Genomic DNA, 17,500 nt, shown 5'->3' with positions numbered 1-17,500 from the left:
CAGAGGCTTCCTGAATGCTGCATCAAGGTAAAGAATATTGACGAGCGCTGTGGTGGTGTGCCCGCTGCCTTCGTCGGTGGGTGATTTTGGCCCGTGTATGTGTCTTAGGTGCCCCGCAGACCGTATTCTGAACCACAGCATCTTCACAACTTTCAATACGCTCTACTTGAAGTTACACGGTTTTTTTTTAAGGGTGTTTTTTATGCTTCTGCGGCTCTCTCATCACAACTTTTTCTTCAGGGTACAGAGGTGAGCCGGGTTCTCAAGAGGGTTTTCTCCTGTTAATGATATAGAAATCTTGTCACTTTGTCACTAGAACCATGAACGACTCTTAAAAAAACCCGTATACCTTCATCAACCGCCTTGTGAACGTGGAGGTGCAGCGCAGACGCCTCTCAGCATGTATAGGTAAAGCTTGGACTCATAACAAGTAATTTCAGAGATGACAAAAAAATCATTCACAGTTTCTTATATAGTTGTTCTCCCTGTGACGAGTTGCAGGTCTTGTTCAGCTCTTGGAATGCTCTGGTAACTTCCACGAAATAAGTTGCGTGTTAGATGAAGGGAAGATAACCCATCGAAATCTGAAGGAACATGGATAAGGATACTCAGAAACATTGTCCAAAGGCTGTTTTTTGAAGTTACACACAGGTTTTCAATGATATTTTTTACTGTTCTAGTGATGGATTAATAAGATTTCTACATTATCAAACAGGAGAAACACTCTTGAGAACCCGGCTAATCATCTCTGTGGCCTTGGAAATGATAATAGTCGTGGTGGGAGAGCAAAGGCATTTCTAAATACGGGGCGAAGTCTGCTTCCCTTCCTTCGTGTATACTGACAACAGTGGCCATTAGAGAGTTAGGAGGGTAGGAGACTAAGATGAGACCTGTTGATAAGTGGAGAAAGTAGACAATCTCTCTCTCTCTCTCTCTCTCTCTCTCTCTCTCTCTCTCTCTCTCACTCTCTCTCTCTCTCTCTCTCTCTCTCTCTCTCTCTCTCTCTCTCTCTCTGTGTGTGTGTGTGTGTTATTAGACACACTGTAACCACGCTTATCACTCCTCAGATACACTGGAACCGTGGATGGGGCGCAGGCGGTTCTATGGGTAAGCGATCCCCATCTTCGCCTTCATCCGCCACCTCCTCCAGCGTCGCCGGCGGAAGACTAGAGGTGGTGGGAGAGGAGACAGGCTTTCTCTCTACCCTGGACTGTTCGGGTGATCTTACTCATGCCTATAACTTGCTACTGAAGGTCATTGAGGTGAGGGATTGCTGGTATTGTCCTTGTAGTTGATGTGGTTGTGGTTGTGGTGGCGGTAGTAGTGGTGGTGCCACGTGGTGCAATGAAAAGAACAGTCAGGCATATACAGATACATGTAGAAATTGTACACACACGCAGAGAGAGAGAGAGAGAGAGAGAGAGAGAGAGAGAGAGAGAGAGAGAGTGGCCTGTGACAGACGACGTATTCTAGTCTCGTATCCTCTTACATGAGTCGAAGAATGTTTTCCGGACTCGAGCCGGATGAGGAGAACGTTCTTTCATGGGGTGCGCGTGTGAACAGAACGTTCTGTGGCATAAAAAGGGAAGCTGTTTCAAATGCTTAACCACCAAGAAGGGAAACGAGCACCACCAAGATAGGAAACAAGCACCACCTCCTTAGCATTTGACGCGGCCACTTCAGATTGTGACGTTTGTTTGTTTATGTGTGTGTGTGTGTGTGTGTGTGTGTGTGTTTACTAAGAAGAGGGAATTTTACGTGTTGTGAAAGAAATGCGCACTCATGACATCACCACCACCACGACCACCATCACCACCACCATTCAAATGAAGCTCTGAATGTACGAGTATTAGGTGTATCTCAACAGGTCATTAGTCTACATCTGCAGTATGTTGTTCTCTGTCCGCTCTACTTTTAGGTCACAGCCTTGCCACAACACACACACACACACACACACACACACACACACACACACACACACACACACACACACACACACACACACATGATTTGCGTCATAATAAGTTTTGGGTGTGTCTGTAAGTAAAGTACACTAACGCATCACACCTACACTATTTCCTGAAGGCTCTAGTTGAAGTTATATTGGTTTTAAGGGTGTTTTTTACAATTATAGTGACAAGATTTACAGTTTTCTACATTATTGACAGGACACAGACTCTTGAAAACCTGGCTAATCATCTCTGTGGCCTCACTGTGAGAGAGCAGAGCGTTTCAGAATACGGGCCTTGGTATGGTGAGGGAATGAGCGTTGTGATGGATACTACTCAGAAACTCTTTGCTCTCTCCACGACTGTTTTCAGAGGCACAGAGATAATTAGCTGGAATCTCAAGACTGTTTTTCCTTTTGATAATGTATAAACCTTATTAATCTGTCACTAGAATCGTAAAAACTGCCTTAAGAACGCGTGTAATAGCCTGTTGAAATAGTGGAGGTGCGGCGCAGAAGTGTTTCAGAATATGCTCGTACGTTTTGTGTGTAAAAGGTTCTAAAAGCTGCGTTGGTATTTGGCGTGCACAGGTCTTGTGTGTGTGCCGAGGTGCAGGTGTGAAGACTACCGCTGCTTTCCATAACTGTTGTATGTATGTACCTGTGCTACTGGCGCGATCCTGCCCGTCGTAAACCTGTTCCGAGATTCTCTCTCTCTCTCTCTCTCTCTCTCTCTCTCTCTCTCTCTCTCTCTCTCTCTCTCTCTCTCTCTCTCTCTCTCTCTCTCTCTCTCGTGTGTGTGTGTGTGTGTGTGTGTGTGTGTGTGTGTGTGTGTGTGTGTGTGTGTGTGTGTGTGTGTGTGTGTGTGTGTGTGTGTACTACTACTACTACTACTACTACTACTACTACTACTACTACTACTACTAATAATAATAATAATAATAATAATAATAATAATAATAATAATAATAATACTTCATCTTCTCCCTTGGTCCTTACATTAAAAAAAGAAAATCGTTTCCCTACGAGAGAAGCTGAGACAATGCCGATCGATCTTGGGCAGGACTAGACCACTCACACGCCGCGGACAGGGATAGCGAGGCCACAACCCCCTCGTGTTAAGGCGTTGTCACACGGACTGTTTAAAGTAGTTTTTGGTGTTTTGGTACCATTACCTGTCGGTACGGGCGTCGTGCAGATGTACTAATGAATTGTGGTAATGCTTCTTCTACTAGTACTGTGTATAGGTGGTGCCCAGGATGAAAAACTCGTTGTAAAATTCATCTGCCGTATATTGATATAAATGACCTGTACAAAGATATGATAATGAGCTACCCGTGTGACGCATGTCCGCCACCGAGACCAGGCGGACAAGGGCTACCGATGATAGGATGGTTGCTGGGCCGGCTCAGGGCACGGCCTGGGCTGGCTTCCGGAGACAAACGGGTGAGGGGCTGAACTCACTCCCACGTGATGATAGGTAGGGCGGCCAGTGGTTTGGCGTCAGATCCCAGGGGAAGGGCGCGCCATGGAATGTGGGTGGCAAGGGTGTGGGCGTGTGTCCCCACACCAGCACAGTGCTCGGCCATCTTTCTAGGCTTGCCTACAAAACATATTGGGTGACACAGGCACATTGAAACACGTAATTCACATAAATACGCTCTTATCTGTGGAAGACACGTGGTGTGTGCACTATAGCCAGTCGCAAGGCTCACAGAATAATGACGTCAGAAAAGTGATTACGCAGTGACGAATCACAAAACTCACAGCAGTGACGTCAGAAAGAAGAGGACAATGGCCAGTTACAGAACTCACACTAGCTGTGAGGTCAGCACCGAATCACAGGGAAAAAAAAAAAAAATAGGACAACACTAGAACCCTAAAACAAGAGAACAAGACATTTCTGTGCTAAATAAATTGCAAAAATAAAAATGCACTGCAAAAATCATACTGCGGCAGTGTGAGCCTGTCCTCCACCAGCATACAGGCATTTCTTGGCAGTTCCCTGGGAGTCGTGCACAGCGTTCAGCTGCCGCCACGACGGGAATATTTGTTTACATTACCACACGTCATGTCGTGCAACTTTGGTCCGTATTCAGAAACGCTTTTCTCTCTCGCCACGACAGTTTTCCAAGGCCACATAGATGATTATGCTGAGATGAAACAAATACTTCAAGGGCACAAAAGCCCACTTTATTACAATACAGCATTGTTACATTCTCAGAAATTCGTTGCATTGTTCTTTGTTGAACTGGGTAAAGTTGCTTAGGGTCTGCGGATCTCTGCTCAGTCTCTGCCCAGTGTGTAGATTGTGCTATCAGTTTGAAGCCAGGAGTGAATCCTGAGAAGCTTTCTGGAGAAACATCACAAACTGAGGTCAGTCGCAACAGGACGACGGCGTCTCTCTCGACACATTGCTTGTTTTGTAGCAGGAGATCCCGCTGGAAGATGCGCGGAGCCAGATCCACACCTCAACATGAGCACTTTACGCCACTTTTGCTGACGTCCTGCACCTGCTTGCTGCTCGCCTGTGTGTGTGTGTGTGTGTGTGTGTGTGTGTGTGTGTGTGTGTGTGTGTGTGTGTGTGTGTGTGTGTGTGTGTGTGTGTGCGTGCGTGCGCGCTCGCTGACATGTACACTCTTCAGACCGAGGCCTCAAGACTGGCAGCCTGTGAGCTCCGAAGTGAAGCTGTCGCCTCTCCAGTCACAGGGGAGCGCGAGGGGCACCTCCCACGCGCCCTCCCCTGGTGGAAGTCTTCCTCCACGGACCAGTAACTCCTCCACCTCCAGGCAGCCCTCCTTCCCTGTCTCCACGAATTGCTGCACTATTGTCATCCCTCCTCTCCCCTCCCCTCCACAAACCCGTTACATCCTGATCAGGTGCTCTTGTCCTCACCAACACCGCCAGCACCACCACCACCACCACTACCTGCCAAGATGGTGTACAAGTATAATTCTTGACACTTTTTCTCCCTCCCTCCCTCCTTCTCTACCGCTATCATGCGGTGGTGGCGGCGGCGCTGCACGGGGCAAGTTTCAGGTGTGGTAGTGTTGGGGTGTGGTGGTGGCCAGGCTTGGTTGAAGTGTGCAGAGTTGCGATATGTAAGTTTGGTTGGGATGGTCGTGTGTGGTGGAATTGTTGTAAAGACGCTGATTAATTCACGGCTGTTTAAGTATGTCAGTGTTTATTATTGTCTTCATTTTGTATTATTATCATTGTTATTGTTATTTTCCTACTTGCCGCCATCGACTTACTGAAGGTTTTTGCCACTAAGTGTTAATTAAATGCGAGGGAAGGTAACAGCCATTGAGATTTGAGGAAACTGGTGAAAGATTTAAATGACGTAAGAAATGAAATTGTATGTGATGAAATGAAGGTTTTGATTAGGTAACTGTTAACGTGAGAGAATTTGTCCAGAATGTGGAAGTTTTTATGATTCCATTGTGATGCAGATAATAAAGTAACTAGGCTCAGATAAGCAGATTAACTCGCCTCACCTGTGTTGACCATGTGATGAAATTGACCTGTAAACTGAAATTATATAAGGGGATCAGCCTTACCTGTAATCAAAGTACGTGAAGTTGACTACGGAATGATAAGTTGTAGCGTAGCAGTATCACCTGTCTTTAGCACCGGTGTGTTAACTAGATGTTCAAGAGCTTAAGTAAATTGTCTTGTGTTGCTTCATTGATATTCAGATTACTGTGGCGAAAAACCAGACTGGAATTGAATTATGGTGAAAAAATAAAGTTGAACCACCATCATCACCATCACCGCCATCACCACCGCCACTTCCCTGTTTACACATTCCATATATTCTCCACTTGTTTTATTTCCTTCTCCTTTTCCTCCTCCTCACTACTTAAAAAAACAAGCCAGCTGTACCGCCACCACCACCACCACCACCACCACCACCACCACACCAAGCTTTCCCACCTTTCTACGTTCCTCTTTTCCTCTCCTTCTCTCCTTTATTTCCTCCTCACATTCCTCCTCTTTTTCTTTCCTTCTCTTTCCCTTTTCCCCCTCTGATCATCCTTACACATACGTCGTCCCCCGGTGTATCTTACGAGCGACGTGAGGAGTGTAGGTGGAGTGAGCTGAACGGCGCCTCCTCGTCTCACCACCTGCGGCAGGAGTTGAGGCTGGCTCGCTGCGTGGTGGGTCTCGAGACACTCTGTAAAAGGTGCACGTGAAGGATGAATAAAGTCCCTTCAGATTCACTTGTTTATTTTGTGTTTCCTGGTGCGAGTACGTGCGTGGTGACTGAGTGGCTGAATGAGTGAGTGATTCAGTTAAATGGTGAAGGGTCTGCCGTCGCAACATCTGGCTGTTCAACGTTCTCTTCTTCTTCTTCTTCTTCTTTTCTACTACTACTACTACTACTACTACTACTACTACTACTACTACTACTACTACTACTGCTACTACCAACCACCACCACCACCACTACTGCTGCTGCTGCTGCTGCTGCTGCTGCTGTTGTTGTTGTTACAGGTGGAACAGGCTTGGAAGATTCATTGTTTTTCCCTCATAGAACACTCCACCCCTCCCCACACGGGCACTTATCCATCCACACACTTTCCCAGCCGCCTTCTTTATTCAGCATTCAAAGTAACGCAGCTTAAAATGAACTGTTTTGTGAATTAATGTTTACTGAATGTTTAGTGTTTCGTTACCGTAGGACAGCTGTCGAGCGTATGAAAGAGAAAAGTGTCCCCAGGGAATGTCTTTCAGGGGCAAGAACATAAGAGCATAAGAAAATAAGGGTTGGTGCAGGAAGCCATCAGACCTACACGTGGCAGTCCCTGTATGAAACATGCCTACCTGTTGCCACCTATCATCCCCGTTCATAAATTTGTTTGATCTTGTTTTTAAAGCTCACCAGTGACTCGGTACTGCCAACCTGATTACTGAGTCTGTTCTGTTCATCTGCCACTCTATTTAAAAACCAATGCCTTGCTCTCTCTCTCTCTCTCTCTCTCTCTCTCTCTCTCTCTCTCTCTCTCTCTCTCTCTCTCTCTCTCTCTCTCTCTCTCTCTCTCTCTCTCTTTTCAACTCATTGTTTCTTGTTCTGTCCTGAAAATTTTGCTTCCATCACTCTTGTTATATCCCCGTATTACTTAACATTTTGACTGCTGTTCGGTATATCTTTCCTTAATTACTAATCGCTATCACTGAAACATATTTACTTGTTCTACAGCCACCTCCAGTATTTAAACTGGCTAGAAATTGGAAAATATATTCTTTTTAATCCCATTCTTTCGTGTAGATGCTTATAAAGATTTAATGCATTACTTCTGGTGCTGTTTATTGTTTCGTATCTCAGTGAAAGAGTTAAAGACTTCCATCACATATGTGTCACCAAGTCAGCCACAACTGTGAATCCACCTGAGGACACTGGATCACGGTAACTCTGCCCCTGACTGATGCTCCCGCTCATGTGTCCGCCTTGTTTGGAAAGTCGCAGCAAGTTAGCGCTGTACTTCTGCCTAAACCATTATTTAGTAACAATAATGGCGCATATTGTTGTGTTAGGAGTTTAGGAGGTTAGGTTGAGTTGCCGCACGTTGTATAAGGCTAGGAATGCGTGGACCAGTCAGCGAGCAGGGTTGTAAAAAAAAAACCGGGTTAAAAAAACTACCTACTTTTTTGGGGTTATTGTTTTTTATTTATTTTTGTTCATTCCTCATATTTTTTTTTTTATGTAAATAAGTTTAAATAAGCAACTAAAAAGTAATCTAGAGTGAAGCAAAAGGTTTGAAGTGTTACCTGAAGAACAAACATTTGTGTAGGTCATGGTGATACAGGTTGGCTGGGTTGGACAAAGGCTGTGTTAACTTGTACTGGACAGGAAATGAACGGATTAGGCTTCACTACTTCTACATTTTTTATGTATATGTACAGATTTGGTGAAGGAGCCTTCCTACCATTAATTTTAGCTAACTTAACCTACCATTAATTTTAGATAAAGCCACATGCTAACTCAAGGGATTTTAATTGGTAACTATCATAGGCCAGAAGTTGTGATGTGTCACTTAACCCACACCTCATTTCTCATCCCCAATCCTTATCTGCCTTCCCATCCCCACACCCTCCTTGTTTCTACATTCTTCATACCCCCTCCCTATCTCCTCCATCTAAGCCCGCCTTTATCAAGTAGTCTGTACATATACTGGGTGCAACGCGAGTTTCTGCGGATATTGCCATGGTGAAAGTGCAGATTATTATAAGTGGAAGATGTTCTACCCACATGTACATTTTAGGGCGTTGTGTACCGAGGCATGATGTTCAAGTGTGGCCTGGCAACAGATACAACGGCTGGGCCAGGCGGGTATCCACGGCGGGGATCAGCAATTGTGAATAATAAAGTCATGATTTGTATAAGTTTTGGAGCTTTACAGTATACCATGACGAGACGAGTGACAACAGTAGACCGATACCGATTACCGATAAACATTACACAATGACAGTATGGATGGAATAAATGACAAATAAAACCATATGCTGTGTGGCACCATGCACTGCCCGGGCAGGGAGTGGGAAGCAGCGAAGCTAGCACCAATTCAGCTGATTGTTACTCACACAGTTTCCCTCCGAGAGTGTGACAGTCAGTACAGTACGTTCAGGTTGAATTACACAACTTAAAAGTAATGTGGAATGTGTGGAAGTGGTGTTTCTCAGCCACGGCATGGTTACCTAAACAACGGCTAAACAAAATGTGTGCATAGAACATTTTCGACTTCAAATAACCTGTACTTTCACCTCTGGCAATACCGGCAGAAGCTCACGGTAAAGCCTCTATAGACCTTATTTATGAATATGATATAAAACAAAATTTTTGTGTAATTTTTTTTTTCTCTCTCATGCCAGTCCTGTTGGCGAGTGAGAGTACCTGGCAGTGGCGGTGTTGCCGTGCTTCGGTGTTGCCATGGCTGCACGTGGCAAAACTTGTGACTAACTTACTGACACGTCGGGTACCTACTAAGTCGCATTTTTTTTTCTTTTCTATGAAAGGTGCAGTGGCCAAGGGAAAAAATAATGATAAAAAGGCCCCGCTGAAGTGCCAGTCCCAAAAGAGAGGTCAGCAAGGTCATCCAAAATTGGGAGATAAGTGTTGATGCTGTGCAGCTGTGTCTCATTACAACAGCTGCCGCGAAAAAATGAAAGATAATAAGGGGCCAAGGAAGGTATCGTGAGTGTGTGTGTGTGTGTGTGTGTGTGTGTGTGTGTGTGTGTGTGTGTGTGTGTGTGTGTGTGTGAAGGACACTCAAAGATCACGTGGAAACAAGTGATAGAGTGAAGACCCCAAAAATATCACTAGAAACGCATTTATTTATTTTACCTCACACACACACACACACACACACACACACACACACACACACCACACACACACACACACACACACACACACACACACACACACACACACACACACACACACTACCATTCACGGAGTAAACTATTCACGCAGGGAAGCCACAGAACGCCTGACTTCTGATCTCTCAAAAATTTCCGTTGGGGCAAGACAAACTTAGTATTGTTCAATGCCTCAAAAACTCAATTCCTCCATCTATCACCTCGACAACCTTCCAGACAACTATACCCTCTTCTTCAGTGACACTCAATTGTCTCCCTCTTCTACACTGAACATCCTCGGACTGTCCTTTACTTATAATCTAAACTGGAAACTTCACATCTCATCTCTAGCTAAAACAGCTTCTATGAAGTTAGGTGTTCTGAGACGTCTCCGCCAGTTTTTCTCACCCTTCCAGCTGCAGACTCTGTATAGGAGCCTTATTCGTCCTTGTATGGAGTATGTTTCACATGTCTGGGAGGGTTCCACTCATACCGCTTTTCTAGACAGGGTGAAAATCAATTTCTCTCTCTCTCTCTCTCTCTCTCTCTCTCTCTCTCTCTCTCTCTTCTCTCTCCTCTCTCTCTCTCTCTCTCTCTCTCTCTCTCTCTCTCTCTCTCTCACTCATCAATTACCCCTCCTACTGACTGTCTTCAGTTTCTTTCTCATCGCCGCAGTGTTGCTTCTCATGCTATCTTCTACCGCTATTTTCATGCTAGCTGCTCTTCTGATCTTCTGATCTGACTGCATGCCTCCCCTCCTCCCGCGGCCTCGCTGCACAAGACTTTCTTCTTTCTATTCTGTCCACCTCTCTAATGCAAAAGTTGATTAGTATTCTCAGTCATTCATGCTTTTCTCTGGTAAACTCTAGAATTCCCTGCCTGCTTTTGTATTTCCACCTTCCTATGATTTGAACTCCTTCAAGAGGGAGATTTCAAGACACTTATCCTTCAATTTTTGACTAACGCTTCGGACCTTGTTCTGGGACTGGCATCTCGGTGTTTTTTTTATTGGATTTTGTTGCCCTTGGCCGGTGTCACTCCTACATAACACACACACACACACACACACACACACACACACACACACACACACACACACACACACACACACACACACACACACACACACACACACACACACACACACACACACGGTGCCTTCCTTCGCCCTTTACTATCCCACATCTTTAATTTCTCGATTAGTGTGGCTTATATATAAAAAAAAAAAAGCCTCGGATGAAAGCCAACGTAGCTACTAATGTCTGCTCTTCCTTTGTGTTCCTTTGAGGTTGCTTTCCCTGTATCCAAAGGCGGTCACTGGCCAATCAGACCGTTCATCTGTAGTCCGTTCCCTCCACTGTCGTATCAGAATCCCTCCTCGTCTCTCTCCTATCCCCCATTCCCTCCCCTCTTCTCTCCCCCTCCCTTCCCTCCTCTACCCGTCGTGGTCTTTTTGAAGCTAATCTGTCAACGTCAAATTCCTGAGTGCCATAAACCTCAAGAATTTCAAACCCAGTGACCCCCGTCCTATGCACCATGGAGTGACTGCAACACTACATAAGGATGACGTGATGCTCGCATCGTAGTGATAAAAAAATGAAGTTTCTCAGTCGAGGTTGAAAAAATCAGAATCGAAAAAAAAAAAAAAAATTCAACAAGGAAAGGATGCGTGCAGCGTTTGACCTGTTCACTGCGAATGCAAGAAAGAAAGGGACGAAATGAAATACAGTTTGCAATTTCTAGCCAGTATAACGTTTTGAGGTGGCGGTAGAAAGAGAAGAAATGTCCCAGGGAAAAATTACCAAGTAGCAGTGAAAAAAGTTAAATGCTGGTCCTCTCTGTAGCAAACATCGAACACGCCTCTGTAAGCATTAGTACTGTTAGAATTCCTACATATGCATTCCGTCCTTGCCGTGGCGTCTAAAATATACAGCACTGATAAAGCAAAGTGTGTGGGTCAGTGTGGATTACAGGGCGGCTCACGTGGATTCAGGGTCAGACGTGTTGAGTGGAGATGTGAAGGAAACTCAAAGGAAGAACAAACAACACCTCACACCTTGTCCCTCACGAGGCTGTTTGTGATATTACAGTGTTTCATTTATATATACTTCTTTTTTTATGTAAGAGTGTCACTGGCCAAGGACAACGAAAAGAGCGGAAGAAACACCCATCGAGAAAGGTAAGCAAGAATATTTCTAAACTGCTCAGGAGGATGAAGGGAATGCAAGTGTGTGTGTGTGTGTGTGTGTGTGTGTGTGTGCTAAGTAGCCAGACGACCTGCCGGAGTTCCAAAGTATACAGTTACTCCCATACTTAACTGGACTGCAAGATGTGTGTGTGTGTGTGTGTGTGTGTGTGTGTGTGTGTGTGTGTGTGTGTGTGTGTGTGTGTGTGCAAAAAAGCCAGCCAGAGTGAGCCAATGTGGTTCTCAAGACAACTCCCGCTTGGTCTGGTGTTGGCAACTTTCTTTGTGACTTGACAGTGCACGAGGGCAGGGAAGTCGTCCGCCAGATAGAAAGTTCAGTCATGAGGTGATTAGAAAGTTGAGAGTCGTAATTTTGATAGAAAGGTAAAATGCAGATGTTAGTGCATGTGTAGAATACTCTTAAATGTATTGGATGAACGGGACAACCCAAGTGGATATCAGTGAACGCATACGAAAGGCTGGATTAACTAATGGATAGGTAAAATATAACGAACGTAAATTTACAACTGATTGTGAGTCTTAAAGGAAACAAAAAACATGCACTCACGGAAGTAGTCACAACACACACACACACACACACACACACACACACACACACACACACACACACACACACACACACACACACACACACACACACACACGTGGAAGTGATAGCTACGTAGTATTGTGAGCTTGGAATTTGTATAATATCGAGTTCTTTTCCTTTTTTTTTTTCTTGTGCTTCTTTTTTTCTTGTGCTTCTTTTTCTTTTCTTCTTCTTCTTCTCCTTTTTTTTTCTCTACTACTTCTACTACTACTACTACTACTACTACTACTACTACTACTACTACTACTACTACTACTACTACTACTACTACTACTACTACTACTACTACTTTTGTCCTCCTCCTCCTCCTCCTCCTCCTCCTCCTCCTCCTCCTCCTCCCATTATTACCCCTAGAAACAACTTCGCAGCTTTTGGACTGGTTGACTCTGCACTTCCATCCGGTGCGTTACGCTTATTGGCTGAGGCAGTAACACACCTCCCAGACACCCCTAATATTCGACTTCGTGATTGGCTCCCTGGAGATTGGGTGAGGCTACGGTAGGACAAGTGACCGGACTGGATTTTAAAGGGCGTTGGACAGGTTTGGGATGTTTTGCCTGACGACTAACTAGTTTACTGCCAAGAGTCCGAGCAAGTGGCCTTCGTGGTGTGTGCAGGGAGGACGAGCGGATCGGCAGAAGAGGTGCTGTGCTGTGTCTGTATTGGTGGTGGTGGTGGTGGCGGCGGTGCTTCTTGGTTACTTAAGGTACAGTTCCAATTGTGATTCCAGCTCCACTGTGTGACGCTTCAAGGGCAAAGCTGTGCCAGGATTTTGTTATGGTTGTTGTTATTGTTGTTCGTGCGCACACATACACACACACACACACACACACACACACACACACACACACACACACACACACGTGGAGGTGATAGCTACGTAGTATTGTGAGCTTGTAATCTACTGAATTGAAGTCGAAGTATAAAGTGTCGTTTGCAATAATGTTTAGGTTTTATAAATATTTCCGGTGTTTGTACATGTTTAATGAAGAGTTGTGGTGGGTGAAGTAGCAGTCCACTCCTTGAGACACTCCCAGTGGTGTCTCGTCGAGGCGCATCAACAAAGGAATATATATATATTTTTTTTAATGTGAGCCAAGATAGTGCAGAAAAGGTTTCAAAACAGACAGAGGGAACTTTAGACCTCTCAACTTTAGAAATATCAGTAAACTAAGCATTGCAGAGCGTTGTAATAAAATAATGATACGAAACTTTTATTTTCCTGAACTATCATTATTATTATTATTATTATATTGTTGTTACTACTACTACTACTACTACTACTACTACTACTACTACTACTACTACTACTACTACTACTACTACTACTACTACTACTACTACTACTACTACTACTACTACTACTACTACTACTACTACTACTACTACTACTACTACTACTACTACTACTACTGCTACTACTACTATTACTACTACTACTACTACTACTATTATTATTATTATTATTATTATTATTATTATTATTATTATTGTTATTATTATTATTGTTGTTGTTGCTGTTTATTTATTTATTTATTTATTTATGTGTTGGTTCGGGTGATAATGAAGGCAAGGACGGTGCCTTTTAGCGGTAGCAGTGCGTGTTGTCTGTGATGTGTGCATACAGTACAGTACAGCTGCGTTGTACAGTAATTACAAGTGAGCTATAATGATGAATATATTGTTGTAGTGCTGGTGGGCGCGGCTAACCTGCATGTATCTCAGGTGTGAGCAATCTGAAGCACAACTGTTCCTCTGCGCATCGTCTGAGATATATAGTCTGAGTCAGTCAGCGGCGGCGGCGCCACGGAGACATAAGCCTCGTTGTGTCCGCTACCTCTGTGAGTCGCTCAGCTCCCTGAATATTTACTGTATTCTCAGCGAGGTATGGAAGCTCACCCACCATCTCCACACCTGAGAGAGAGAGAGAGAGAGAGAGAGAGAGAGAGAGAGAGAGAGAGAGAGAGAGAGAGAGAGAGAGAGAGAGAGAGAGAGAGAGAGAGAGAGAGAGAGAGCCACATCAGCGTAAAAGCAGCGTTTGTCAGGAATGTGGACAAGTGTTCTGAGTAACCTGTTGTAATACATCTTTATTTTCTCTCATTTATGAGTTGATCATGTACTTTGGGAAGTTTTCATTGTCCATTGTATGTGATAATATACATTGTTTAATGCTAAAAATATTTCTTTGCTGAATAAAAACTACAGCATAAAGAAGTCCCGGTAGAGCCCATTACCATTGTTAAGACAGCCAGTTCTTGCGGAAAAGACAATGCTTGCACCAAGGAACTATAGTGAGGCCAAGCTATGTAAAGGAAACACAGTAGTGCCAATGGCTATTGAAATAATGGCATGCATTATGAAACAGCGGCATCTCCTGGCAAAAGTAAGTCTCGATACCTCACCCAATTGTCCTGTTGAGCTGCGAGCGGCAGTCAACTCTCTGTATGTGTGTGTGTGTGTGTGTATGCTGTGGCAACCTGCGAGTCTGGTTCTTGGGAAAAAAAATAGAATATCTACTTATGGCTGAAGCAAACATGGGAAAGGATTCGTAGTTATTATAAAATGCAATGATCATAAGTTTATATAAGAATTTTTGGGAAGATTTAAAATTGTCCTCATATTATTTTCTACTTGGAGAACGTGACCACGGACACCTGGCGGCTCAGACCATGAACTGCAGGTCGTGATGGGTCCAATTGGTGTGAAACGAGTTTGACAAACATGGCACTGGAGGAAATTATGCGTGTGGATCGCCAGTCCGCTACATCTCCCAGCGAGAATACCATTGTTGTCCCTCCTGGTGGTGAAAGTGTGTGTGTGTGTGTGTGTGTGTGTGTGTGTGTGTGTGTGTGTGTGTGTGCGTGCGTGCGTGCGTGCGTGCGTATGTGTGTGTGTGTGTGTGTTGCGTTGATTTCGTTCTTGCCTTGCTGTAGAGGAAAAAGATAAACAAAGAATCATGGACACGTCAAAGGCATGAACGTATACACACACACACACACACACACACACACACACACACACACACACACCAGGTTTGGGTTCGAGTACTTTTCTTGTACTCGATTAAAGTACGATTACATTACAACCGAAGTACGGCTGGGAACACTAATCTTGCTTATGAAATGCATAAAAAAACAGAAAACTGACGCACTATTTTGTCTTGCTTTTTTTTTTTTATGTAGGAAGGACACTGGCCAAGGGCAACAAAAATCCAATAAAAAAATGCCTACTGAAATGCCAGTCCCATAAAAGGGTCAAAGCAGTGGTCAAAAATTGATGAATAAGTGTCTTGAAACCTCCCTCTTGAAGGAATTCAAGTCATAGGAAGGTGGAAATACAGAAACAGGCAGGGAGTTCCAGAGTTTACCAGAGAAAGGGATGAATGATTGAGAATACTGGTTAACTCTTGCGTTAAAGAGGTGGACAGAATAAGGATGAGAGAAAGAAGATAGTCTTGTGCAACGAGGCCGCGGGAGGAGGGGAGGCATGCAGTTAGCGAGATCTGAAGAGCAGTTAGCATGAAAATAGCGGTAGAAGACAGCTAGAGATGCAACATTGCGGCGGTGAGAGAGAGGCTGAAGACACTCAGTTAGAAGAGAGGAGTTGATGAGACGAAAAGCTTTTGATTCCACCCTGTTTAGAAGAGCAGTATGAGTGGAACCCCCCCCCAGACATGTGAAGCATACTCCATACATGGACGGCCCTTGTACAGAGTTAGCAGCTGGGGGGAGGGGGGTGAGAAAAACTGGCGGAGACGTCTCAGAACGCCTAACTTCATTGAGGCTGTTTTAGCTAGATATGAGATGTGAAGTTTCCAGTCCAGATTATAAGTAAAGGACAGACTAAGGATGTTCAGTGTAGAAGAGGGGGACAGTTGAGTGTCATTGAAGAAGAGGAGATAGTTGTCTGGAGGGTTGTGTCGAGTTGATAGATGGAGAAATTGAGTTTTTGAGGCATTGAACAATACCAAGTTTGCTCTGCCCCAATCAGAAATTTTTGAAAGATCAGAAGTCAAGCGTTCTGTGGCTTCCCTGCGTGAAATGTTTACCTCCTGAAGGGTTGGACGTCTATGAAAAGACGTGGAAAAGTGCAGGGTGGTATCATCAGCGTAGGAGTGGATAGGACAAGAAGTTTGGTTTAGAAGATCATTAATGAATAATAAGAAGAGAGTGGGTGACAGGACAGAACCCTGAGGAACACCACTGTTAATAGATTTAGGAGAAGAACAGTGACCGTCTACCACAGCAGCGATAGAACGGTCAGAAAGGAAACTTGAGATGAAGTTACAGAGAGAAGGATAGAAACCGTAGGAGGGTAGTTTGGAAATGAAAGCTTTGTGCCAGACTCTATCAAAAGCTTTTGATATGTCCAAGGCAACAGCAAAAGTTTCACCAAAATCTCTAAAAGAGGATGACCAAGACTCAGTAAGGAAAGCCAGAAGATCACCAGTAGAGCGGCCTTAACGGAACCCGTACTGGCGATCAGATAGAAGGTTGTGAAGTGATAGATGTTTAAGAATCTTCCTGTTGAGGATAGATTAAAAAACTTTAGATAGTCAGAAAATTAAAGCAATAGGACGGTAGTTTGAGGGATTAGAACGGTCACCCTTTTTAGGAACAGGTTGAATGTAGGCAAACTTCCAGCAAGAAGGAAAGGTAGATGTTGACAAACAGCTGAAAGAGTTTGACTAGGCAAGGTGCAAGCACGGAGGCACAGTTTCGGAGAACAATAGGAGGGACCCCATCAGGTCCATAAGCCTTCCGAGGGTTTAGGCCAGCGAGGGCATGGAAAACATCATTGCGAAGAATTTTAATAGGTGGCATGGAATAGTCAGAGGGTGGAGGAGAGGGAGGAACAAGCCCAGAATCGTCCAAGGTAGAGTTTTTAGCAAAGGTTTGAGCGAAGAGTTCAACTTTAGAAATAGATGTGATAGCAGTGGTACCATCTGGTTGAAATAGAGGAGAGAAAGAAGAAGAATCAAAGTTATTGGAGATATTTTTGGCTAGATGCCAAAAGTCACGAGGGAAGTTAGATCTTGAAAAGTTTTGACACTTTCTGTTAATGAAGGAGATTTTGGCTAGTTGGAGAACAGACTTGGCATGGTTCCGGGCAGAAATATAAAGTGCATGAGATTCTGGTGATGGAAGGCTTAAGTACCTTTTGTGGGCCACCTCTCTATCATGTATAGCACGAGAACAAGCTGTGTTAAACCAAGGTTTAGAAGATTTAGGACGAGAAAAAGAGTGAAGAATGTACGCCTCCATGCCAGACACTATCACCTCTGTTATGCGCTCAGCACACAAAGATGGGTCTCTGACACGGAAGCAGTAGTCATTCCAAGGAAAATCAGGAAAATATCTTTTCACTTCCCCCCAACTAGCAAAGGCAAAACGCC

General features: G+C 44.3%; 2 protein-coding genes across 12 annotated transcripts in view; both read left to right on the top strand.

The window, feature by feature from the left end:
• The window catches only part of LOC135092252 (probable methyltransferase-like protein 25), an 85,181-nt gene extending 79,010 nt beyond the window's left edge, over nt 1–6,171 (top strand). For all 5 annotated transcript variants that reach the window (XM_063990632.1, XM_063990633.1, XM_063990635.1 and 2 more), the window contains exons 12-13: nt 1,068–1,262; nt 4,594–6,171. The gene's annotated coding sequence lies outside the window, so the exon portion shown is untranslated. The remainder of the gene's footprint in view (nt 1–1,067; nt 1,263–4,593) is intronic.
• A 2,455-nt stretch (nt 6,172–8,626) lies between these two features.
• The window catches only part of LOC135092251 (histidine ammonia-lyase-like), a 44,496-nt gene continuing 35,622 nt past the window's right edge, over nt 8,627–17,500 (top strand). For 2 of the 7 annotated variants that reach the window (XM_063990624.1, XM_063990631.1), the window contains exon 1: nt 13,814–13,946. In XM_063990624.1, the coding sequence (XP_063846694.1) occupies nt 13,820–13,946 (127 nt within the window). In that variant the 5' untranslated portion in view covers nt 13,814–13,819. Of the gene's footprint in view, nt 8,741–11,349; nt 11,490–12,680; nt 12,812–13,813; nt 13,991–17,500 lie in introns of those variants that run through there. The other 5 variants (XM_063990630.1, XM_063990627.1, XM_063990628.1 and 2 more) reach the window with 5 other exon arrangements.

This window comes from Scylla paramamosain, chromosome 39 (assembly GCF_035594125.1).
Source record: "Scylla paramamosain isolate STU-SP2022 chromosome 39, ASM3559412v1, whole genome shotgun sequence".
Classification (NCBI taxonomy): Eukaryota; Metazoa; Arthropoda; class Malacostraca; order Decapoda; family Portunidae; genus Scylla; species Scylla paramamosain.
The sequence above is the reverse complement of the archived record's forward strand: the minus strand, read 5'-3'. Positions and strand labels throughout refer to the sequence as shown.